Source organism: Gorilla gorilla, chromosome 23, assembly GCF_029281585.2.
Source record: "Gorilla gorilla gorilla isolate KB3781 chromosome 23, NHGRI_mGorGor1-v2.1_pri, whole genome shotgun sequence".
Lineage (NCBI taxonomy): Eukaryota > Metazoa > Chordata > Mammalia > Primates > Hominidae > Gorilla > Gorilla gorilla.
In genome coordinates this window covers 21,570,267-21,595,009 of record NC_086018.1, presented here as the reverse complement: position 1 = coordinate 21,595,009, position 24,743 = coordinate 21,570,267, and the positions used below count along the sequence as shown (strand labels likewise).

Sequence of the window (24,743 nt, the reverse complement as noted above, 5' to 3'; positions counted from 1 at the left end):
TTACAAGTGGTTAAGAGCGACCTTCATGCCAGAATGTGGCTGCCAGGCACTAAATGGTCCTGGGGGAACTGTCAAGGAGCAGGAGCTGCATCCCTGATCCCCCGTCCTCCTAGCTGCAGGGGCTTCAGAGCTGAAATGGCCCTGACGGGCAGTAGCACTGTGAGCAGGCTGAGAGGCTCCTCTAGGGCTGGGGGCTCCCACTTCCACTTGAGTCATGAGCGTCAGCATGACCCTTCTCTCTAGGGAGGCAGGGCTCCCCAACAGTCTCATTCCTGCTGGGCTCAGTGAACGGGGTCTCCCCAGAAGCCAAATTCAGGGGGCCTGCTTACCCACAGGAGCGCCTGTCTCCAACAGACCAGGACTGTGCAGTGGGAAGCTGGTTGTAGCCACAGAGGTGTAGGAGACCACAGGCTCGGCGACAGCCACAGCTGGGTTGGTGCTGACAGTGCTTGGCTGTATCACGTTAACTGGCGTCACCACCATGGAGGACTCAAGAGGCTGGCTGGGGTCCTGGTAGTCCGACAAATCAATCCTCTTGCCAAGGCTGGGACGTGGGGGCTCACAGGTGGTGAGATGATTGTACATGGCCAGCAAGCTCTCTCCGAGGCACTTCCAGCTAAAGGGAGAGGGCCACAACACCTGATCACCACCCTGTCAGAGGAATACTCCAAGCATAGTGGAAAATGGCCTGCCTGCACAGAGGCGGCAGAGCTGCTCCTGGAGCTGCCATGTCCATGGGGGTGGGGGAGGTGATCAAGGTTTCATCACTGGCATAACTGATGAAATCTTGATTCTAACACAGCTGAACTGAAGATGCAGCAGCCAAAGCTGGACCAGGGACCTGGCATCCACCTGCCCCTCACTGCAGCAGAAGCCCCATAAGCATCTTGGCCTGAGGCACTTTCAGACTCAACTAGGCATGTATGAAATCCATTGACTCACTTCAAAAACTCCTCCTCAGGAAGGTCAAGTCTTTAAAACACTTGTGGAACTCCCCTGCTGCCACGAATCTGTTTTATGCGGAGAGCCTGTGGGGGATTGCCAACAGGGACATGGTCTATAAGAACTTGGACCATGGGCAGGGCCTATTGGGAGCAGCATCTCAGTGGATTACCAAACGGGCTGCAGCCTGCTGGATGGCAACAGGAGACTGTTGTGTGTTTCGTTGTGGTATGGTGTGGTGTGTTATATTGTGTACTGGCTATTGTTTTGTATTTCACATTCCGTGTTGTGTGTTCTGTGTTGGGTTCAAGGTTGTGTGTTGTCTACTATGCTGCGTGGTATGCTACAATGTATCCATTTATCCATCCCTTAATTGCTTCTAATGCCTCAGGCTAAAGACCAACTGCTCAGCCTGGCCTCATGGTGCTGCACAGCCTCCTCTCACACCACCCCCTGCAATCCTGCTACATTAGCTCTCTTTCAGTTCCTTAAACAAAATCACACTCTCACATCCCACTGGGCCTTTCGGCTGGCTTCCTTCTGCCCAGATGCAACGTCCCCTCCCACAGCATAGCCCTCTGCCTAGCCAATGCCTGTGCCTCAGTCAGACCCCAGCTCCACCACCCAGCCTTCCCCAACCCCTAGAGCAGCAGGAACCTTGTTCAGAGGCCTTCCAGCACTGCGCTTCTCTCCTCACAGCCCCCATCAGCTTGAGGCATGTGCTGCTTTCTCTGGGTGACTGACTACCCCTGGTATCACTTGTAGCAAGGGACCAGGCCCTGCCACACTGCACCCCTAGCACAGAGCACAGTCCCCTGCACAGAGCCAGCATCCAGGAAGTGTTGAGAAAGGAATAAAAGAACAGTGCTTCAGGCTGGGCACGGTGACTCATGCCTGTACTCCCAACGCTTTGAGAGGCCGAGGCGGGTAGATCACCTAAGGTCAGGAGTTCGAGACCTGCCTGACCAACATGGTGAAACCCTGTTTCTACTAGAAATACCAAAAATTAGCCGGGGGTGGTGGCACATGTCTGTAATTCTGATTACTTGGGAGGCTGAGGCAGGAGAATCGCTTGAACCTGGGAGGTGGAGGTTGCAGTGAGCCAAGATCGCACCACTGCACTCCAGCCTGGGCAACAGAGTGAAACCCTGTCTCAAGAAAAAAAGGACAGTGCTGGCCGGGTGCGGTGGCTCACGCCTGTAATCCCAGTACTTTGGGAGGCCGAGGCGGGCAGATCACAAGGTCAGGAGATCGAGACCATCCTGGCTAACATGGTGAAACCCCGTCTCTACTAAAAATAAAATAATTAGCCGGGCATGGTGGTGGGCACCTGTAGTCTCAGCTACTTGGGAGTCTGAGGCAGAAGAATGGTGTGAACCTGGGAGGCAGAGCTTGCAGTGAGCCGAGATCGTGCCACTGCACTTCAGCCTGGGCAACAGAGCGAGACTCTGTCTCAAAAAAAAAAAAAAAAAAAAAAAGAAAAAAGAAAAAAAAGGACAGTGCTTCAAAACCCAGAATCTAAATGATGGAGGCTCCCAGGGCTAGAAGGAATTTCTTCTATCTTTTTCCTGCCTTCAGTTAGTGTTACATTTAGAAAGGAAGAATTTGCTTACTGGCTGGGTTGTGTCAAATTCCTTAAATACACCATTTCCCTTACTCGTGCCTTGCTCTTGCTCATGCCTACTAGGCACTGAGGAAACCAGGGGTGATAAACTGTGCCCTGCAGCACATTTTATTTTTTAATTTTTTTTTTTTTTTTTTTGAGATGGGAGTCTTGCTCTGTCACCCAGGCTGGAGTGCAGTGGTGCCATCACAGCTCACGGCAGCCTTGACTTCCCAGGCTCTAGCAATCCTCCCCCTCAGCCTCCCAAGTAGCTGGAACTACAAGTGTGTGCCACCATATCTGGCTAATTTTGTTTATTTTTTGTAGATATGAGGTCTCACTATGCTGCCCAGGCTGGTCTTGAACTCTTGACTCAAGTGATCCTCCTGCCTCAGCCTCCCAAAGTACTGGGATTACAGGCGTTAGCCACCATGCCCGGCTAGTTTACACATTTTTAAAGCATTGTTTAAAAAAAAAAAAAAGAAAGAAAAAGAAGAAAATATACAACATAAATTGTACATGGCCCACAAAGGCTAGTATGTTTACTCTCTGGCTCTTTAAAGGAAAAGTTTTGCTGACTCCTGGAATAGATGGAGATTACTATAAAAGCATCATGTCCTCTGCTACCAGAGAGGGAATCTACACTCTTCCTTTAATGACCAAATCCCAAATTTAACTACTGAGCCTAACTCCCTCCTGCTTCTACTTCTCCCTCCTGCTTCTACTTAGCCCTCCCCCTACACCATGGAGGGTGGCCACAGTGCCAGTTCCCAGCCCTCTGTTCTCCAGTCACATCACCACAATCCCTTCTAGTGTTCTCAGGCCTTTTCCTCCTTCACTGTAACAGGGAGGCACCCCAGGGCCCTTCCAAAACCCCAACCCTCTGTAGTTGGGGAGCACACACTCAGATGAGAGAAGGACTCTAATCCAGCTGACAAAATACAAGAAAGGGCACCAGACAGGAGTCCTAGAGCAGCCCGAAGAACAGCCCTTTCTTTCTGGCCATCTCGGTGCTTGGGTATGGAAATATTTCTGGGAAATTCTACATGCTGAAACTCACAGCCAGTCATAATAATACGGATCAGAGCCAGCCCTTCCTGAGTGGGTGCTATGTGCTGCCTCTGTGCTAGCCCTACATGTTTTATCATTATCATGACAACCCTACGAGAGAGATGTTGCTCTCCCCGTTGCTAGGGAGTGGCTCCTAATGTCCCCAGAGTCATTCAATTCACAGCATTAGGAGTGCCAGGACTGGACCCAGGTCAGGTCAGTCTGATCCAGGCCAGAGCTCCCTCAGAGTAGGCAGACAGGGGTGGAGGTAGGGGGTGGGGAGTAGAAATGGAATGCTACTGCTAAGTCATGCTAAACTAAAAGGTTCAATGTCAGAATTTTAAATACAGAAATTGAATTCCAGAGCTCGCTAAGGGACTAAACTATCCCAACTCCAGGGAACCGCCAATACCAATTTGCCCTTCCTGGAGAGAGAGAGACTCTCACATCATGGGGCTGGCAAGGACTATATTGAGGCCCATCTCGCAGGGCTCCCCACGTGGCCCTAGAGAGAAAACATGGACTTGAGAGCGGAGAAGCCCAGACCTGGGACTGTCTCTGGGCTCCCCATTTAAGTACTCTGAACATCAGTTTCCTCCTGGCAAGTGCTTGGCAAATGTTAGTTTCCATTCGCCCTCTAGATAGGGCAGGCTGAGAAGGGCCTTACAGGAATGTGGCAGGTGGCTGGGGTCAAGAACAGCAACAGCAAAAAGGGACTGGGACTGGAGGTACTTGAGAGAGAGCTGACCTGCTTCTTAGTAATCAAGTAAGCATGCACCTCCAACCATTTGGCCACTGTGCACCCAGCCCCCATTCATACCACCAACCCAGGACCAAGCCTCAAGGTCTCTCCCTCCTGTGCAGGGCAGCATCCCACACCAGGGCCTCCTGGCCGACCCAGCACTCCCAGAGACGCTAGACAACCTACGTGAAGAAAGGAATGGGCTGCACAAGCTTCAGGTCCGGCTCCTTCTCCCGCACAATCAGTGCTTGCCTCTTTTTTCGCAGCCCCAAGGCCTCATCTACAATCGCCTGTGTCTCAGCTGCACTCACCGAAACATCGTGAATCGACATGTCACTAAAAGCATGTGAGACAGGGAGAAATTATCATGTTACAAACTAAAACCGAGGCTGAAATTTTACACACAAAAACGCATTTAGGTTAATATCTTTTAATGTGTATTTTTCTTCCTATAAATAAAATAACCACTTCAGTCTGGACTGGGTAGGGCAGTAAATAGCCTTCTTAATACCCACATACACTAGAAATGACTAATATTCTTTGTTCCTTTGACAATTCAAAACTGGGCAGAGAAAGAGTTTTCATATGTATTAACAGTATCACAATAATATCTGAAAAGCCACAGAAAAATAAAATCTTTCTCTCAATTATTATTAGAAAATCTTAAAAGAATGTAACTATCCTATACTGCCCATGCCAACAAAAAGTCATCGGAAAAGTGAAGCTCACCAAAGTGTATCACGACCCAAAAATACAGAAAGGGCAGGGGCTTGGAGGCCCTACATGTCCTCCCACAGACACACTTCTGAGGCGACCCAACCTCACCTGCCCTCCTGCCCAGACTGTCCTGGTGCTTCCCAGCAGGGTTACACCTCAGAGCTACTCATGAATTTATCTGTTTCATGTGCTTCTTATCTGTCTCCCTCAAGGTTAGCTGCCTCATGACAGATGTTCCCTCAGTTCCTATCTCTGCCAACAGGTAGTTCCTTCAGGAGAGGGACAGGCTCACAGGGGACAGACGCCAAGATAAATCACTACTAATCAACCCCTACAGGTGTGTTCCAGGGCCAAGAAAGACCAGAGGGCAAAAGGAGTTGGCTGGGCTGGAGGGCTGTGGGGAAGGGCAGCTAGAGCTCAGAAAGCAACAGAGAGGTGACCTGAGAAACAGATAAGTTCGTAAGTGAGCAGCTCTGAGGTGTGGCCCTGCTGGCAGGCATCAGGACAGTCTGGGCAGGAGGGGCAGGTATTCTTGGGGCACCTCAGAAGTGTGTCTGTGGGAGGACACCTGGCAAAGAAGGGGCAATGGCGGGACAGGTGGAGAGGTGGGAAGATGGCATGAGAGTTTAGAGCGTAGTGGGAGCCAGGGTGAGAAGACAGGATGCCAGACAATGGTACCACGCCTGGAAACTGCAAGGGACTTGGGGCAGTCTTAACAAAAGGAGCCTGGGAGGGAAAAGCAGGAGGTGAGGTGGGAGAACTATGGGGTCAGGCTGCAAAGAACCTCTTTGGTAATGCAACTGAGCATGGGCTATGTCCTGGAGGCAAGGCAGGGGTGGCACATGATCAGAGGCACGTTTGGGACACTGAACTCGGGCAGCACTGAGAACAAAACCCTGGGAAGGGGAAAGGCAGGAGGCAAGCTGGGCAGCAGGCTGCCCCAAGCATCCAGAGGAGAGCTAGCAAACACTGAAAGCTGGCAGGACAGCAGGAGAGGCGGGCAGCAGGCAGCCTGAGGAGGCCTTGCCAAGATTAGGTAGAGGTGGGTGATCAACAAGGCAGTCCAAGGTCAGTTCACTAGATCAGGGGCTGCAGCAGGGCATGAAGCCCCAGAGCACAGGGGCTCCATCCATGGGACCTGAGGGGAGAATGTGGTGTGCTCCTAACCTTCACCAACCACACAGTAAGCGTGCACACATGGCATGGGAAGAGGCAGGACTTACCATTTGAGGAACATTCTGAGAGAGTCCTTCCGGAGACAAGGCTGCTCCTCAAAAATCTTCTCCTTGAGGACCAGCCCTTTGCTGTACCGGCAATCCTTCTCCAAAGCTTTGCAGATGAAGTACAGACATGCTGGCGGGGAAAGAGACAGTTTATGACTTCTGAGACCGCACTCAGAAGCTCTGGCCTTGCCAGTTAACATCAGGAAAATCCTGCTCCTAGAATCAAAGAAATGCCTGGTAAAAAATAATGAGATACCACTTTAACTAATTCAGTCAGGTTAGTAATAAGACCCAGAGTAGACTGGGCACTGCAAGGTGAGCAGACCCAAAGATTCTGGCAGAGGACAGACCGTAGGATCTTTTTGGAGGACCATAGGCAATTACACACAGATCCTCGATGACCTGGGAATCCCACCTCTAGAAACTACTGCAAAAATCCAACAGGGCTCACAGTGATTATCTATTGGCTAATTGGAAAACAGCCTTCAAAAAATCTGGAAATAGCCAGGCACAGGGCTCATGCCTATAATCCCAGCACTCCAGAGGCCAAGTTGGGCAGATCGCTTGAGCCCAGGAGTTGGAGACCGGCCTGGGCACCATGATGAAACCGCATCGCTACAAAAAATACAAAAATTAGTCAGGCATGTTGGTGTGCACCTGCAGTCTCAGCTACTCAGGAGGCTGATGTGGGAGAATCGTTTGAGCCCAGGAGGTAGAGGCTGCAGTGAGCTGTGATCATACCACCATACTCTAGCCTGGGCAATAGAGTGAGACCCTGTTTCAAGGAAAAAAAAAATCTCAAAACCACTCTGTTCCACCATGGCACCTGGTTAAATAAAGTATGTCCAATTCCACACAATAGGTTGCCAAGCAGCCACTACATAGATGGTCAAGGAGTGTGCTTACTGACCAGAAAGAAGGCCAAGATACAGTACTGGGAAGAAGCAGGAGACAAAAGAGGTCACATAGTGTGACTCCGCTATACACATAAAACTTATTGAATTTTGTTTACCTGTATTTGCCAATTTTCCTCCTTTTTCTAAAAAAAAAAACCTATTATTAAAGCTACTGCCTACAATTTAAGACATGTACATCACTCAAGTTAATGTCATAATGAGCATCCTCAAGTTATTGATCTGGAAAGCCTGTGCCAACTCCAGCTCCTCCAGGAATGGAGACAGTAACAGGTAAACACACAGAAAAATGGGATGGCATGGATTCACAAAGCAGAACTATGATATAAATTACAAAAGCTTTCAGCACTTGTAATTGGGAACAGTCCAGGTCTCACCAGTGAACACACAGAGAAACAGAACACTGCAGCAGGGTGCCAGCTCTGCCCGGGCACTGGGACCACTATCATGCCCTGCCCAGCTTCTCAGTTTGGTGCAGGTAGACTGCAAGTCACTCCTATCAAGAATAACTAGAAAATGAAGCACCTAGGAGTGAGAAGCAACAAACAGAGGAAAACCAGAGCAGAAGTAGAAATCTGCGCATGGAAGCCTTGGGAGAGGAGAAAGTGATGCGCTCCTAGTGTGCTTGGGAGAGAGAGCAGAGACTGGCCACAATGCTCAGCAGGGCCACACGCCCCAAGGTGCACAAAGGCTGTGCAGCCTGTGAGCAAGGAGAGGTCTGTATAATCCCAGCACAGTCCAAGCTGCTCAATAGATGGTCCAAAGGTGCCTGCATTAGACAAATAAGGGACATGGTTTCTCTGAGACCACATGAAACCTGAAGGGTAGCCATCAGTGACTTCCAGAGAGAAAACCCAGAAGGCACTGAGCACTTGGATGATGCTGGTTCTCAGTAGGCACATTAGCTGCATTAAGCTAAACTCACTAGCCACCCTACAGTCCTGTAGAGGGAAGGCCTGGGAAGTCTCAGAACAAGAGGCAGTCCGCAGGCCTTAACCCAGCAGCATCCCTCCCTACTCATATCAAATACATAAAATGCCACTGAGAGTCAATTTAACATGCTGCTTTAATTTTTTGTTTTAAATGACTGTCAAATCTATCAGGGCTCTCACAGGTGTATGTATCAGTTCAGTCCCTGTTATGATTAATTGTATGTGTCTATTTGACTGGGCTACAGCATATCCAGACTTTGGCCAAATATTATTTTGGGTGTGTCTGTGAGGGTGTCTTTGCATGAGATTAACATTTAAATCAGCAGACTGAGTAAAGCAGATCGCCCTCCCTAATGTGGGAGGGCCTCATCCAATCAGTTGAAGGCCTGAACAGAACAAAAAGGCTGACCCTCCCCCGCATAAGAGAATTTTTCTGCCTGACTACCTTTGAGCTGGGACATTGGGGGGTATTTTTCTACCTTCTCACTAAAACCAAAACATCAGCTCTTCCTGGGCCTGCCAGCCTACAGACTGAAACTATACCATCAATTCTCCTGGTCCTCAGGCCTTTGGACTTGGACTAGAACTATATATACACCATCACTCCTGGGTCTGCAGCTTGCTGACTCACCCTGTAAATCTTGGAACTTGTCAGCTACCAATACCACATGAGCCAATTCCTTACAATAAATCTCTTTCTATATATGTACATACATCCTATTGGTTCTGTTTCTCTGGAGAACCCTAATACAATACTCCAACCTAAATCTTCCCACAAAGACTTGAGTTTACCAAGCATAACTTCTTCTACAATGAGAGAGGGGTGCAAAGAACTAAAGAAGTCAGTTGGGGAAGGAAGGCTGAACCCCAAAGATGGTCCCAAACTGTGGGAGGAGCACCCAAGAAGAGACTCAAAGCCTCCAGAAGAAGAAACTGCTAGAGTCAAAACACAGCCCTGTACAACTATCATATTCTGCTGGTGGGAGTGAAATGAGGGGCAATCTACAGAACGAGTGCATATGTTCACTAAAAGACATATACAAGAATGTTCATAGCAGGTTATGACTAAGAACCCAAATCTGGAAATAACCCAACTGCCCATGTACAGAATGGCTACATTGTGCAAATGCACATAATAGACCACACAAAATAACAAGACATAGAGACTGCTGTGCCCCACATGGGTGCGCTCACCGACAGGATGACAAGCAGAAGGGGCCAGCCTGAGGAAAGCACACGCTACAAGCTTCCTGACTCTACCTAGAGGAAGTTCAACAACAGGCAAAGTTCATGTTTGGTGACAAAAAGGAGAAATCAAGGTTGCCTTAGGAGGTTGTAAAAAGTGGAAGGGACCCAAAGTAACCTGCCTTCTGGGGCGCTGCACATGTTCTGTATCTTGACATGTTTTCACATATACAAACTGACAGGTCTCAGATTTATGTACCTTATTGTATGTATGTTTTGCCTCAATTAAAAAGATTTAAAAAGTGGTTATGGAGAACAAGAACTGGAGGTGAGAAGGTTGAGCGAGGCCTCATCTATCTCAACACATTCTATCCTGTTCCTATTTGTCTTTTTAAAAGGAAGAGAAAAAAAGACTCTCCAGCCTCCAGAGCTGAGAGAAATAAATTCTTGTTTAAGCTACCCAATCTATCATATTTTATTATAGCAGCATGAACTAACTAAGACAGAAAGTGGTACCAACAAGTGGGCTGCTGTCGTAACAAATACCTAAAAATGTGGAAACAATTTTTTTTTTTGAGGCGGAGTCTCGCTCTGTCACCCAGGCTGGAGTGCAGTGGCACAATCATGGCTCATTGTAACCTCTAACTCCTAGGTTCAGGTGATCCTTCCAAGTAGCTGGGACTACAGGTGTGCACCACCCTGCCCAGTTAACGAAAAAAAAAAAAAAGTATTTTTAAATGGGGTTTCACTATCCTGCCCAGGCTGTTCTTGAACTTCTGGGCTCAAGTGATCCTCCCATCTCAGCCTCCTAGAGTGTTGGGACTACAGGCATGCTACCTGTAGCTACCACACCTGGTGTTGGAAAGAGCTTTAGAACTGGGTATAAGCTTAAAGAGTTTCAAAGTGTACACTGGAAAAAGTGAATATTGGTATGTAAGGATTGTTAAAGGTGATACTGGGCTGGGCGCAGCAGCTCACGCCTATAAGCCCAGCACTTTGGGAGGCCAAGGCAGGCGGATCACGAGGTCAGGAGATCAAGAATATCCTGGCTAACACGGTGAAACCCTGTCTCTACTAAAAATAAAAAACAAAAAATTAGCCGGGCTTGGTGGTGGGTGCCTGTAGTCCCAGCTACTTTGGAGGCTGAGGCGGGAGAATGGCATGAACCCGGGAGGTGGAGCTTGCGATAAGCCGAGATCGCACCACTGCACTCTAGCCTGGGTGACAGAGACTCCATCTCAAAAAAAAAAAAAAAAAGGTGATTCTGATGAGAAGTCAGAAAGAAGAGAAGAGGTACAGAGACGGCTTCCATCTTACTATAGAATAAATAATCATGTACAGAATGTTGGTAGAAATATAAACATCAAGGACATTTCTGCTGAGATCTCAAATGGAAATACGGAACACGCTATTGGACAATGAAGAAAAGGTGATCCTTGTTATAAAGTAGCAAAGCACTTGGCTGAATTACGTCTATGTTCTAGTGTTTGGTAGAAGGTAGCACTTGTGAGCAATAACATTGGCTATTTTGCTGAGACTTCTAAGCAAAGTATTAAAGACATAGCCCAGTTCCTCCTGACTGCTTATAGTGAAATGCTAAAATAGAAAAAATAAGAAGGCATTGTTAAGCAAAAAGGAACCAGAACTTAAAGATTTAGAAAATTCTGTCTATCCATATTGCAAAAATTGAGAAAGTTTGTTCTGAGAACACTATGAGTGTGACTGACCAACAATTTTCTTATAAGATCAGTGTGGGCATGAACCACAGATTTAATCAGGTATCTCAGAAGCCAGAAAGGTGGGATTATACTGGCAGAAACACTGCTAATGGGGACTAACGGGAACAGAAAAAATGAGAAAGAATGAAAGAAAGTCAAGAATATATGTTATCTTTCAAGGAAAGGGAAGAAGAACCTCAAAGATGATTCAAAGATCATCTGAGCCGCCACTCCCATCACAGACCAAGAGGCTAGGGCTAGTTCCTTAAAGGGTGGGGCTACTTCTCCAGTTTGCATAGGCCAGGATGTCTCAACCTAGCATCTTAGGGGTAGAGCCCTTGCCCAGACAAAAGGGTGGGGCTTGTCCCTCCACCCACGTACCATGAGGGTGATGTTGCCACCTCAGTGGGCATCAAGGGCGGAGCATCAAGTCAAAGAGAATTATTCCTGAGCCTCAGGACCTCAAATTTGCCTTGCTAAGTTTGCTAAGTTTTGGGACCCATCACACTTTCCTGCTTTCCTATTTGTCCCTGTTGGAATGGAAATGTTTGTCCTCTATCTGTCCCACCATTATATTTTGGAAGCACATTAATTTATCTGTATTCACAAGTTTACAACTGGAGAGGAATTTTGTCTCAGGACGAATTGTACCTCAAGTCTTACCCACATCTGATTTAGATAATATTTATTTTTGTTTTGTTTTGTTTTTGAGACAGGGTCTCACTGTGTCACCCAGACAGGAATGCGGTTGCACAACCTCGACTCTCTGCAGCCTCGACCTCCCAGACTGAAGCAGTCCTCCCACCTCAGCCTCCCAAGTAGCTGGGATGACAGTCACGCACCATCAAGTCCAGTTAATTTTTGTATTTTTTGAAGAGACAAGGTTTCACCATGTTACCCAGGCTGGTCTCAAACTCCTGGGCTCAAGTGATCTGCCTGCCTTGGCCCCCTAAAGTGCTGGGATTACAGGCGTGAGCCAACATACCCAGACAATTTCTGCTGTTTTAGCCACCCAATCGATGGTATTTTTTTTTAATGGCAGCCCAAACAGACTAAGACACACAAAATGGGACAGTGCAGGGAGGAAATAAGATAGCCACTTCTTCTGTCAAGCAAACAAAACCTTGCAAAGCAAAAAAAAAAAAAAAAAAAAAAAAAGTAAAATCATTCAGAAAACATGCTACTTTATTACTACAAGGCATTTAACAAATCAAGAAAGAGATGCAGAATAAAGCAGAAATCTAAGAACATCGCCATTCTCCCTGACAGTCTGGCAAACCCCTTCAGTGTTAACTTTGGCTTTCAGTTTACCCAAACTGCCTTTCCTCTGCTGTTCCAAAAACCACTGGCACGTGGAAGAAAGCATCAAAGCATGGACTCACTTGTGTAATCACTGAGGGTGTACAGGACAGTGATTAGGTTATCCAAACAGGGCCAGTGGTCAGGATTGCACCGCAGCCCTTCCTCAAAAGCATGGCGAGCCAGGGGGATCCGGATGAGCCTCAGGGCCACATGTCCAATCTTATACCAGAGGTTGACATCTGTGGAGTCCAGCATCACTGCCTGGAAGCAACACAAGCAGAGGACACACACACACACACACACACACACACACACACACACTCAGATCTCTCCTTGAATATGCACCCCGGGGATGGGAGGAGCACAGCACTGGCACAGCCACTTGAACTTCCCAGGGAAATGGCAAAAGTGCCATGACTATCTTATAACTGACAAGCAATGCCAGCTCATCTTTCCTGGAGTTGCACGTTTCCAAGATCTAGAGTGATAATAGCATATAAAAAGTTACAGGGACCAAGTTATTTAACTTAGAATTTTTTTAAAAAATTTTTCTTTTTTGAGACTGGGTCTCACTCTACTGCCCAGGCAAGAGTGCAGTGGTGTGATCATAGCTCACTGCATCCTCAAACTTCTGGGCTCAAGCAATCCTCTCACCTCAGCTTCATGAGTAGCTGAGGCTACAGAGGCACATCACCACACCTAGCTAATTTTCTATTTTTTTGTAGAGACACGGTCTTAGTATGTTGTCCAGGCTTGTCTCAAACTCCTAGCCTCAAGTGATCCTCCTGCCTCAGTCTCCCCATTGTCTTGATATATTTTGTCAATCTGAATATCTGTATTCCTTACATATTTAATAGGTAAAAGGAGAAGAAAGAAAAGAAAATATGGCCAGGCATGGTGGTTCACACCTGTAATCTCACTTTGGGAGGCTGAGGTGGGCAGAATGCTTGAGTCCAAGAGTTCGAGAGCGGCCTGGGTAACATGGCGAAACTCCATCTCTACTAAAAATACAAAAAGTTAGCTGGGTGTGGTGGTGGTGCATGCCTATAGTCCCAGCTACTTGGGGGCATGAGGTCAGAGGATCGTTTGAGCCTGGGAGGTCAAGGCTGCAGTGAGCCCTGATTGTGCCACTGCACTCCAGCATGGGCAACAGACTGAGACCCTGTCTTTATAACAATTTGAAAAAATGAGAGTCTTATGGGATTCAAGAAAACTCATGTACTTTGAAGACAAACCTTGGTTCACATCCCTGCTGCAACACTGATTAGCAGAATGATCCTGAGTCTCCATTTCCTCATCACTAAAGTGAGGATAAAGACTCCTTCCTTGCAAGATGGCATGAGGATTAGTGTATGCATAGGAAGCAAACAGCGCAGTGTCTGGTGCTTTAGAGGTGCCCACAGACAGACTGATAGTAACATGAAATAACAGCAATACTATTATGACTGGAAGTATTAATATATTGAATGCTCAGTTTCAGACTTTGTTTTTGATACTATTATGCATACCAACTCATTTAACTTTCACAACTATGCTCTTTTTTATTATTACCACTATATTGGTGTAGACCTAGAGATACCAAGAGACTGAATAACTCACTCACGGCCACACATGCACTGAGCAGCAAAGAAAGAATTCACACGCAGGCCTCTGCATCCAAGCATGGGCTCTGCCCCAGCCCCTGCTCTCCAGGCCTGGTCAGTACTAATTGTTATCACCTATGGACCTACCCTAGAGCCTTGGGTACTATAGCTTGGTGATCCACCACTACAAACTCTTCTTTTTGGCCCACAAGACCCCAACCTCATCCCCTCCACCAAGAGCTTTCAAAACACCAAGGTAGCTAAGCACTGCCAAAACCACACCTCTAAGTAGAACTCCATGGCTGTCTCCAGATCCTCCCGCTGGGCTGCCAGCTGGGCCAAGTTCTTATAAGTGGAATATTTCAGTATCAGCCCAGGGTGTTTCAACCCCTCTTTCTCATCACCGGATGAAACTGCCTGTGAACAAAACAGAACAGAAGTGACAACTAGACCTTGAAGCCTCAGCAAGCAGCCAGCAGGATACTTGGCTTTCAGGCTGGCCCTCTGCTGCAGGCCCTTGAGCCAGTCTAGTGTTGTCCATCACTGGAAAATGAAGGCACTGCACCACGTGTTCTTATAAGACCACTCCTACTCCAAGCGCACAGAGAAGAACAGACCACCCTGAGGTATTAATAGTTTGCAGAGAGTCTGGGCATCCAACAGAGAGAAGCTGCCCCACCACTACTGCCATGCCTGAGGGTTCAAGCCTAGCGAATAACATTTACAGCATAGGTAGACCCAGTCAGCAGCTCCAGGTATAAGATAAAAGACAAAGTATGAGCAGGCTGCCTGGGGGCAGAAGGCCTAGAGCTTCACTGCAGGCATTCCAGGATTAGGAATCAAGAGGCTGAGCTCCCAACTCTATAACTCATCATATGAGCATAGACAATTGCTAATTTAACTAAAATGTTAGTGTCTGACCTCTGTAATTAACAAAAATAATTCCTACCCTAAATAGCAAAAGTTAAAGTGAGCTGAAAGACCATCAGAATTGCAAATATGCTTAATATGAAAAGTTATTTCATTACAGCTTTAATGCTTTAATGACCTCATATTCTAAGAAACTGCTGATTAGAAAACTATTGCTCCAACCACAGGACAAAGACTAAAACATTTTCTAACAGAAAAACTCACGGGCACCAAGAAGCTCTTTCCTGGGACAGCTGGCTTCCACACATTGCTCTTCATGTTCTGAACAGGTAAGATCTGAAGACATGCCACCCTCAGGAAGCATCCCTTGACTAATCCAAGAATCTACCTACCTTGGAGGTCTTAAGGAACTTCTTTAAGACTGAGAAGCTCAAATGAAGCCCCATTCAGTTATCTTCTACCGTCATCTGACTTATACAAAAAGGCCCCCAAGAACCAGCTGACCAGGGCTGGATCCCAGCTACCTCTGCCCCTCCAGGTACAGAACTCTTCAAAGAATAGTGGGAACAAATTTACAGAGACTAAGTGAGTCTACTTCGAACTAAACAATCAGCAATACACATGCACATGCACATAACAGTGGATGCTTTTAACTAACCTCCACCTAACAGACTACCTACATTCAGCACCACTCTCCATCCACCCTGAAAGGCTTGCCCCAGCAAGTCCCTCCAGGACACCCACCAGTCAGGGTGAATGCTTCTTAGGAGTCAGCTGGGGTCCAGGGCTTATCTATGCTAATCTTCTGCAAAACTGTAATTATGTAATTAACATTAAGTATGTCAATGCAATATGAGTGTAAAAAGAAACTGTTCTATGTATTTTCTGTACTTCTCCGTTGTTTACAATGAGCATGTTTTACTATTATAAGAAAGGAGGGTGCTAAAACAACCTTGTAAGGCTGAAAGTGATACACTGTGCACAGAAAGATGCACACACCTACAACTAAAAGGCTGACACATGACCGTGCCCTTAGGTAAAAGGTTCCTGCCTAGCAACTGTTGGATGCTGGGCCCACCTGGCATTCCACCATGGCCTGAGAGGGAAGACCAACATGCCCACCAACTGGTCCATAACCAAAGCTCAGTAAATATGGAATAAACTAATTTTCCCTCTCTGGGTCCTCACCCACTTCCTACTAACAGGAGAGGAGGAGGTCACAAGCCCCATACCACTAATTCCAAAGCACTGTAACCAGTAACCAAAGAATCTTGACAAGCTATATAATTAGGAATACAAAGAAAAACCTTGAGTGAGAGAAGGAACAGATGCTTTCTTCTGACAATTAAAACTCAGTATTCTATCTCATCGGCAGCAAAAACCATCAAGGTTTTTGCTTGAGTCGTAAGTGTCTGCATGCCTAGCACTGTAGGAGACTCTGCTCAACTGAAGGACTGTGCAGTCCAGTTAATACCCATGGAGCTTATCTGCTTCCTTAATGCACATCATCTGCATGTTTGGGTGAAAACAAACATGAAAACTTGAAAACAAACGCCTTTCCTCCTAATGAAATATACACCTTCCTAAATCAATTTCAGGTTGGGACCAATTCCCAAACCTCCAGTCGACATCTCCAGTCAACTCGAGGATTAACTCACTCACCACTACCACAGTCCCCATGCTGGGACCAGGTCTTGCTCTGCCTGCCCCTCTCTACTGTAACCAGTGTCCCCAATCCTTCTGACTATATTCAAAACTCCATGGCATGTCTATACAGACTTCCCAAGCTCATGGTCTTTTACTCAAATGGCATTTGCTAAAATGTGCTGCCAGTAGGATCATTAGGTATCAGCAAACCATGGACTCCAAACCTGGTTCGAATGCTTCACTTACTTGGATGGCTTTGAGCCATCGAGACCTCACTAAGCCTCAGTTTCCACATTTGTAAAACCCAGCTACTGGGCAGAGTGGTTGTGAAGATTAAGTAATAAGGATAGCTGGCCTTTAACAAGCACTTACACCAGGAATCATTTTACATGCTTCACTGGATTTACTCAACCCTCATAAAAACTCAATGAGGCAGATACCTAGAGGTGGGGAGATAAGGGCAGAGAGGTGAAATAATGTTTTCAAGGTTCCCCAGCCAAGAAATGGGAGAGCAGAGGTAAGGCCCAGAGTACCCAGCCCCACAGCCCATGCACTAACCACCACAGCACACTGCCTGGCCTGCTGATGCCTCACCTCCCGCAGCAGGCGCGCCTCCAAGAGCTCATGGTAGGCTTTGGCAGACTCCTCAAACCGGTCATGTTTCTGCAGATCAAGGGCCTTGTGGTACAATGCAAAAGCCTCTGCTTCCTGCAAATCAAGACATGTTTTCATACAGCATAAAGATCTGTCTTTTTTAAGCCAAAAATGTGTGTAAGGCGGGGCTACAGTCAGAGGAACCAACCATGTGATTAGATAGCTGGAACTTTCAGCTCCCCCACCTCCCAACTTCCAGGAAGGGAAGAGAGGCTGGAGATTGAGCTGATCACCAATGATTTAATCAATCATGCCTATGTGATGGAATCTCTGCTTAAAAACCCTAAAGGGCAGGGTTCAGAAAGCTGCTAAGTTGGTGAACAACATCAAGGTGCTGGAAGGGTGCCGCACCTGGAGAGGGCACGGAAGCTCTGTGAATCCACCCCATACCTTGCCATAAATATCTCCTCCATTTGGCTGTTCCTGAGTTGTATCCTTCATAATAAATTGGTAAATGTAGGTAAAGTGTTTTCCTGAGTCCTGTGAGTCGTTCTAGCAAATTATCAAATCTAAAAGGGGTAGGGGGTGAGAATCCCTGATTTTATAGACCGGCTGGACAGAAGTATAGGTATCCTGGCACTCAACGCTTGCAACTGGCATCTGAAGTGAGCGCAGTTTTGTGGGATGAGCTGTTAGTGCTGTGGAGTCTGACACTAACTCTGTGTAGCTAGTGTCAGAATTGAATTGTAGGACACCCAGTTGGTATATGGAGAGTTGGAGAATTGGTGTGGGGGAAAAATACCCCAAACATATGATATCAGAAGGGTTGTGAGTAAAAAGTTCAGTGTGAATGGTTTCCATTGCAGGCCAGGCACAGTGGCTCACATCTGTAATCCCAGCACTTTAGGAAACCAAGGTGTGAACCGAGGAGTTCATGGCCAACCTGGGCCACATAGAGAGACCCCTGTCTCTACAAAAAAATTTAAAAATCAGCTGAGCATGGTGGCCTGGTGTCTGTAGTCCTAAACTACTCAGGAGGCTGAGACAGGAAGAGTGCTTGAGCCCAGGAGTTAGAGGTTACAATGAGTTGTGACCATGCCACTACACTCTAGTCTGGGTAACAGAGTGAGACCCTATCTCTCTTAAAATAAACAAACAAAAGCTGATTTCCATTGTTTTCTTTTCTTTTTTTTTTTTTTGAGATGGGGTCTCGCTCTGTCGCCCAGGCTGGAGTGCAGTGGCATGATCTCAGCTCGCTGCAACCTCTGCCTTCCAGGCTCAAGCTATTGCCCTGCCTTAGCCTCCCTAGTAGCTGGGACTACAGACGTGCACCACCACACCCAGCTAATTTTTGTACTTTGAGTAGAGACGGGGTTTCACCATGTTGGCCAGGCTGGTCTCGAACTCCTGACCTCAAGTGATCCACTCACCTCAGCCTCCCAAAGTGCTGGGATTACAGGCATGAGCCACTGCACCCAGCCTGGTTTCCATGTTTTTCTACTCACCACTCTGCCATAGCCTGATCATTGCCTGGGGAGGATGACAATCTCCTGTGGGAGGCAGGGGGCACTGGGTAGGTTGAGCCTCACTGACATGCCTTGCAGACTAGGGACAGGTGACTAGTAGACTTCTGAGACAGCTCTGGAACTGTCCTGATTTCTACCATAAATGCAGGGGGGTGGAAGGGAAGGCATATGTTTATTTCAGGGAAAACAAAGGCAGGAGCAAACTCTTATTACACTAGGATAGGACAAGGGTATGGAGATGAATGGATGGAAAGAAGAAGGCTGAAAGAAGAGATGCCAGGCCTCATGGGAAAGAGGACTGACCAACGATCTAGGGAGTTGAGGTTGGACCTGGCTCCCTCACTGACCTGGAGGGTGATCCCAGTCTAGGCTGCTCCCCTCAAGAGTCTCATCACACTGTAAAGTGAGGGCAATACACTAGGGAACCTCGAAACACCATCTACCATTAATATTCTACCATTCCCTGGGTATCCCAACTCCTGAGGGCTGCACAAAGAATGGGGTGCATGGAAGTGGGCCTGGGAGCTGAGCTGGCCTTCACATACACTGATAGAATAAATATAATTTCTCCTCAATATGATCGTCTCCTAAGTAAAACAGGTTTAACAGGAGATGGAGAGCTAGCCATCTTTCAAAATGGAATTTCCCCCTAAAACCCCACTGAGGAGACGCCTAAATGCATTTAAAATGAGGTTCCATCTATAGAAATGAGAAGGTCCACCTACAGAGAAGACCTCGCATTACGTACCTGAGCCTCCTTTGTCTGGGTTTTGTGACTTTTAAAGCTTCCTTCATGATCATCCTCAACGGTGGAGCTGGCATTTAAGGCTGCAATTCGAATCTAGAAACAGGGGTTTGGTGGAAGAGACAAGTTGCTTTGAGATGTCAGTCATCTCTTCAAATACCCACAGATGAATACAGTTCTGCTCCAGCATATGATCTATTCTACCTTGAAAAGCTATGGCCTTCTCAGATGTGGGGAATGAACAAAAAAATCATCCTCTAAAGAAAAAAAAAAGAAGGGCAGGTGGTGGGGGGGTGAGCGGGGAGGGTTATGCCAATCTGTGCAGAAAGTATGTCCTGGGTACTGTCCACTGTAAAAGCAACAGACACTGGGGACACCCCAGCAACAGCTCAACACAGTAGAAGACCCAGGTAATGGAACAACAGATTTCAACAAAACATGTTAACTTTATGTCTTTCCAGCAACTGTGACAAGGTCCTGCAAGCCGCTTCAACCACCAGGCAAGCAATCTCACACCCTCAAAGGTGCCAACAGCCTTCCTGGGAGGAAGGCTACTCCATAATAAGAGCCTTCAGAGTCTAACAGGAAAATGCCCCTCGCCCCCAGGAGTAAAGTAACAAAAGAACGCTGACGTCCGCAAAATAGGCAGGCATCAGTCCTTACCATATTCAGAGAGATTCAGCACTGCCACGCAGCATCACTTCTCATCACTGGCAAAGGTTGCCCCAGTCGACAAATCTCCTAGAAAGGAAATAGGACGAACTGAGACAAGGCCTATGAAGAGCCAGGAAGGTCACAGTGCCAAGGTCCACCAGGAACCAGTCCTTCCCTGAGCTCTATGCAGACAGGCCAGTGAAGAGCTGCCTTGGGACAGTGGTGTGGTCTAACACACAAGGAGCTCCTTGGTCCCTTACGATAGCATTCATCATTTCCTGGCAATGCATCAGGTGCCAGGCACACAAAAGAGTGAGAACAATCCTTGCCCCCAGGGATCACTGCTAGCAGAAGTAACAAGCCTATTATTTTTTCCAAAACTTGAATGATACGAAAAGAAACACAGGCAACATCTAAAGGCAGCAAAGAACAATTCATTCAAAGGGATTAAGGAAGGCAAAGGAGTAAGTTACTGCATCAAGCCTTGAAGAATGGAATACACTGCAGTGGAAGACAGTGAAGCAAAGAGGCAGGGAGAGCGAGGTGTGATGGGAAAACTAGAGACAAGGCCTTAGAGCAGGGATGTGAATGGAGGATGGCAAGGTAGTTGAGGGCCAAGTCACAACACAGAGGCCACGAACTTTATCTGTAGGCAACAGGGAACCAATGGGTGTTTTAGGGAGAACAAAATGTTTTGCCTATGTTTTAGAAAGATAATAGAAAAATAATTAGAGATAGGCAGACTAGTTTGAAGGCTGCAAAAGATGACAGGATTGGCAAAGATGTGGAGATTTAGAATCTCATGCATTGTTGCTGGGAATGTAAACTGGTGCAACCCTTGTGGAAAACAGTCTGCTAGTTCCTCAAAATGTTAAACAGAGCTAGCATATGACCAGGGAATTTCACTCCTATGTGTATCTACCCGAAAGAAATGAAAACATGTCCACGCCAAAACTTGTTCATGAATGTTCACAGAGGCATTATTTCTAAAAGCTAAAAGGTGGAAATAACCTAAATGTCCATCAACTGATGAATGGATAAATAAAATGAAGTATGTCCATACAAAGGAGTATTTATTATTCAATCATAAAAAGGAATAAAGTTCTGATACATGCTACAACACAGAAGAACCTTGAAAACATTATGCTAAATGAAAGAAGTCATATACAAAATAGCATGTATCTTCTGGCTCCAATTATATGAAATGTCCAGAATAGGCAAATCTATAGAGATAGAAAATAGTTTAGTGCAGGGGTCCCCAGCCCCCAGGCCACAGACCAGTACTGGTCCATGGGCTGTTAGGAACTGGGTCACAGAACAGGAGATGAGCGGCAGGTGAGCAAGCATTACTGCCTGAACTCTGCCTCCTGTCGGATTAGCAGCAGCATTAGATTCTCATAGGAGCACAAACCCTATTGCGAACTGTGCATGCGAGGGATCTCGGTTGTGCATTCCTTATGAGAATCTAACTAATGCCTGATGATGTGAAGTGAAACAGTTTCATCCAGAAATTATCCCTGCCCTCTGCCTCTGGTCCGTGGAAAAACTGTCTTCCAAGAAACCAGTCCCTGGTGCCAAATGGATGGGAACCGCTGGTTTAGTGGGCTTGGGGAGAAGGACAATTGGGGAGCAACTACCAAGGGGTTTAGGGTTTCTTTCTGGGATGACAAAAATGTTCTAAAACTGATTGTGGTGGTGGTTACACAACTCTGTTAATATACTAAAAACCACTGAATTTGTACACTTTAGGGGAACTACATGGCATGTAAATTATAAAGCTCTTATTTTTAAAAAGATGCCAGGATCCCAGATGGACCCGTGACAGCAGGGATGAAGGGGAATCCCACTAGGAGGTAGACTCACAGGACCTGACACCTGGGAGGTTGGCCCGAGGAACTGGGATGGGGATATGGACACTACCAAATACGTCAGGGAGGGCAGGAGGAGGACCCATTAAAAGTCCTAGCTGAGAGGCTGGCAGAAGGGGCTGGAACGGCCCAGCAGGCAGTGGGATAAGCCTCAAACAGACAGATTGAACACGTGCTCCACTTTTATCAATTAAAATAACTGCTAGGGGCTGGACACAGTGGCTCATGTAATCCCAGCACTTGTGGAGGCTGAGGCGGAAGGCCTGCTTGAGCCCAGGAGTTTGAGACCAGCCTGGGCAATAAGGTGAGACCCTGTCTCTATTAAAAATAATAATAAAATAAATTTAAAATGACTGCCACTGTCACCAGTGCTTACAGCAATGACTTCTAGCACAGGCTTTCACAAGAGGCTCTGAGTTCTCTTAAGGGTTCATGCAAGGAAGGAAGTACTTTCTCACAGACAAAGAAGACTCAAACCTTTCCTAGACTGATAGCTGTTTTATCTCCTGGGTTCCACATTTAGAAAAAAAAGAATACTGCTAATCAAAAGTTTGGAAACTGCAGTTTTTGTGTTTGTTTTTGTTTCTTTGAGATGGAGTCTCTCCCTGTTGCCTAGGCTGGAGTGCAGTGGCGCGATCTCGGCTCACTGCAACCTCCACCTCCCGGGTTCAAGCGATTCTCCTGCCTCAGCCTCCCGAGTAGCTGGGACTACAGGTATCTGCAACCATGCCTGGCTAATTTTTTGTATTTTTAGTAGAGACGGGGTTTCACCATGTTGGCCAGGCTGGTCTCGAACTCCTGACCTCAGGTGATCCACCCACCTCGGCCTCCCAAAGTGCTGGGATTACAGGCATGGAATTACAGTGAGCCACCGTGCCTGGCCAGAAACTGCAACTTTATCATAAGCTATGCCAAAATGGACACTGAGACCACTATACAATATGAAAAAAAGTAGAAACTATAGCATTAAAACCCTCCATCTAGGCTGTTATCAAAGCAAAATAAAGCCAGAAAATAACAAGTATTGATGAGGACCTGGAGAAACTGGAGTCTTTGTACATTCCTGGTGAGAATGTAAAATGGTGCAGCTACTATGGAAAAAGGTATGGCAGTTCCTCAGAAAATTAAATACAGAATTACTACATGACCCAGAAATTCCACATCTGGCTATATACACAAAATAAATGAAAGCAGGGACTTGAACAGACACTTGTACACTCATGTTCATAGCAGCATTATTCACAATAGCCAAAAGGTAAGAAGCAACCCGTGTCCAACAACAGATGAATGAACAAAATGTGGTGTATACATACAACAGAATACTATTCAAACTTAACAAGGAAGGAAACTCTAGCACATGCTACAACATGAAATAAACTTTAAAAACTACACTAAGTAAAATAAGCCAGACACAAAAGAACAAATATTATATGATTCCACTTATAGGTGGAAAATAGAATAGGAAAATTCATACAGACAGAAAGTAGAATGGTGGTCGCCAGAGAGGGAGAGGGCAATGGAGAGTTACTCTTTAATGGGTATAGCACTTCAACTTTTCAAGATGAAGAGAGTTTTGGAGATGGATGGTGGTGATGGTAACACAACAATGTGAATGTACATAATGCCACTGAGCTGTACACTTTTTAAGTGGGTAAAATGGTAAATTTTGTTTGCATATTTTACCATTTCTTTAAATATCCAGAAGTAAACATTCAATAGAATAGTTTCCAATTAGGAACAAAGTTGAACTTGTTTTCAAAATACAAAGACATTACTCCAAATAAAGTCTCAGATAGGCTCTGGTCATCCTCAAGGCAGGCCGACAGCCCATGGTCAGACCTGCAGCTCAAGCCACACCCTGATGACTCCCAGTAAGCAGAACTTATAGCCCCAGGGGCCAGCTATGGAGCCCACTGGAGATTAGAAGAAGTGGGAGAGCCTCTCAAACCCCCACTTCACAGCCACTCTCTGCTGCTCACCCACTGGGCTCTGTGCACTGAATCCCAAAACACCTCTAATCCCACTGAGCATCACATAGCCTCCGTCTGAACTGCTGCCTTCACTGACAGAGCAGTCACTCAGGAACTACCCATTGGTCGATTTTTTTTCACCACTGTCTTACTGTAAAAATCAGCTGTCCTACCTAGACCTGGGGTTGTAAGAAGGAAAAATGGAAAGGACACTGGATTTGGAATAGGAAGATTTTAGAGCATGGCTGAATTGTGTCTCAGATACCTGACTCCCTGATCCTTTACAACCCTTGGTGTCCTTGTATATAAAATGGAGACAATAGCTTGACTAGCGTGGAGCTCCTCTGACCAGAGACCAGCAGACTTAGCTGGGATTCCCCATGTCACACCCACACTGACTTTTCTCCTGCCCCCTGCCACCCCACAGAGGCAGGAGAAAAATCAGAGAGTGGCACTTATGCCAAGACACAGGCCTCTCAACCCACTTTCTGCAGGACGGGTGCTAGCTCTAAGTCATGGCAAGTCTTCCTAGATGCCAACTGGATCCTCCTAGGGAAAAACAAGGGAGGGGCCCATTAATGGCTGAAGGATCAGGTCTCTGTGTGGCAGTGGCAGGGTCCATGTGCATGGGTGGGAGAACATCAATACAGCCATCATGCCAAGGCCAACCTATTCCACAAGTAAGAAAGCTCATCTGCTTCCTAAGTAATGTCTCAAAGGAATGCATCCAACCACTACCAGGATGGTGCCAGGTGGGCCTGTGCCTTCCCCTGGGGCATATGCTCCTTTGTCTCCAGGACTATGGTGGGTGCAAGTCCAATCGCAGAGCTGACAGGAGATGGCCTCTCAGGACAGATGAATGACTAAATAACTAGGCAAGTTGGAGAAAAAAAACAGTGAGAAACCCCAGAGCAGGGTGTCTGGCCCCATATGCTGTCTGAGTCCCTGCCCCAGCCCA

At 46.7% G+C, this 24,743-nt stretch overlaps 1 protein-coding gene across 10 annotated transcripts in view; it reads right to left on the bottom strand.

The window, feature by feature from the left end:
- CABIN1 (calcineurin binding protein 1) overlaps positions 1-24,743 on the bottom strand; it is a 165,068-nt gene that overhangs the window by 121,035 nt on the left and 19,290 nt on the right. For all 10 annotated transcript variants that reach the window (XM_063704700.1, XM_004063169.5, XM_055375155.2 and 7 more), the window contains exons 2-9: positions 19,957-20,034; positions 19,297-19,389; positions 17,023-17,136; positions 14,194-14,328; positions 12,409-12,589; positions 6,278-6,407; positions 4,524-4,673; positions 330-616 (exon numbers count right to left, since the gene is read on the bottom strand). In XM_063704700.1, the coding sequence (XP_063560770.1) occupies positions 330-616; positions 4,524-4,673; positions 6,278-6,407; positions 12,409-12,589; positions 14,194-14,328; positions 17,023-17,136; positions 19,297-19,389; positions 19,957-19,959 (1,093 nt within the window). In that variant the 5' untranslated portion in view covers positions 19,960-20,034. The remainder of the gene's footprint in view (positions 1-329; positions 617-4,523; positions 4,674-6,277; positions 6,408-12,408; positions 12,590-14,193; positions 14,329-17,022; positions 17,137-19,296; positions 19,390-19,956; positions 20,035-24,743) is intronic.